At 42.2% G+C, this 1,129-nt stretch overlaps 1 protein-coding gene across 1 annotated transcript in view; it reads left to right on the forward strand.

Moving 5' to 3' along the window:
• Cgas (cyclic GMP-AMP synthase) overlaps positions 1-1,037 on the forward strand; it is an 8,640-nt gene extending 7,603 nt beyond the window's left edge. The window contains exon 5 of the mRNA XM_005347698.1: positions 695-1,037. Within this exon, the coding sequence (XP_005347755.1) occupies positions 695-1,037 (343 nt within the window). The remainder of the gene's footprint in view (positions 1-694) is intronic.
• Positions 1,038-1,129: the final 92 nt, after the last annotated feature.

The raw sequence follows: 1,129 nt of genomic DNA on the forward strand, positions 1-1,129 counted from the left end.
GTAGACCAGGCTGGTCTCGAACTCACAGAGATCCGCCTGCCTCTGCCTCCCGAGTGCTGGGATTAAAGGCGTGCGCCACCACCGCCCGGCCTCTGTAGTCAATGTTGATCTTGAACTCATTGTAATCTTCTGCCTCAGTCTCCCAAGTGCTGGGATTATAGGCACACCCACTATACCTGACTGAGTAGATTATTTTCAAGAAAGGTGAAAAGGCCAAAGAGTGGTTCTCATTGGATAGTGGTAGCTGCTCTGGCAAGGAGTAATTTTGTTGCTGTTAGGAATTGACTGGCCAGACTTTAAATCACACTAAGTGGGTCATTTTTCTTGTTAGACTATACACCATCAGGAAGTGAGCCTGAGCCAAGGGTGGTGTACACACCGTAATCCCCGCACTTGAGAGGGGGAAAGAAGTAGGAGCTGAAGGCCAGCCTCTGCTACACGACAAGTTTAAGGCCAACCTGAGCTATATGAGACTCTGCCTCAAAGAACTGGAAATAAATAAAGAAGGAAATACATTTAAAAAGGAAAAAAGACAGACAAGATGGTGCTCATCCATAATTCCAACACTTGTATTTGGGAGGCAGAGGCAGGTGGATGTCTGTGTGTTCCTGGAAAGCCAGGGCTACAAAGAGAGACCCTGTCTCAAAAGATGTAGGTTGTAAATAAGTAAAAATATCTTTTTTTTATTTCACAGGAAAGACTGTTTAAAATTGATGAAATACCTTTTGGAACAGTTGAAAAAGGAGTATCAAGAACTAGAAGCATTCTGTTCTTACCACGTGAAAACTGCCATCCTTCACATGTGGACTGAGCACCCACAGGACAGAGAGTGGGACCCCAAGCACCTCAGCAGATGCTTTGATAACTTTGTGACGTTCTTTGTTGAATGCCTCAGGACAGAGAAACTGCTGCATTATTTTATCCCAAAGTTCAATCTATTCTCTCAAGAACTAATTGACCAAAAAAGTAAAGAATTTCTGATAGAGAAAATAGAATATGAAAGAAACAATGGATTTCCAATTTTTGATAAGTTTTGAGATTATGCATTTGTCTATGTGTTATAATGTGTTCTTGTGGGTGTGTGTTTAGAACAGAGGTTGATGCCAAATGTCTTCCTTGATCACACTTC

The sequence above is a fragment of the Microtus ochrogaster genome, chromosome 5 (assembly GCF_000317375.1).
Source record: "Microtus ochrogaster isolate Prairie Vole_2 chromosome 5, MicOch1.0, whole genome shotgun sequence".
In the NCBI taxonomy this organism is placed as follows: Eukaryota; Metazoa; Chordata; class Mammalia; order Rodentia; family Cricetidae; genus Microtus; species Microtus ochrogaster.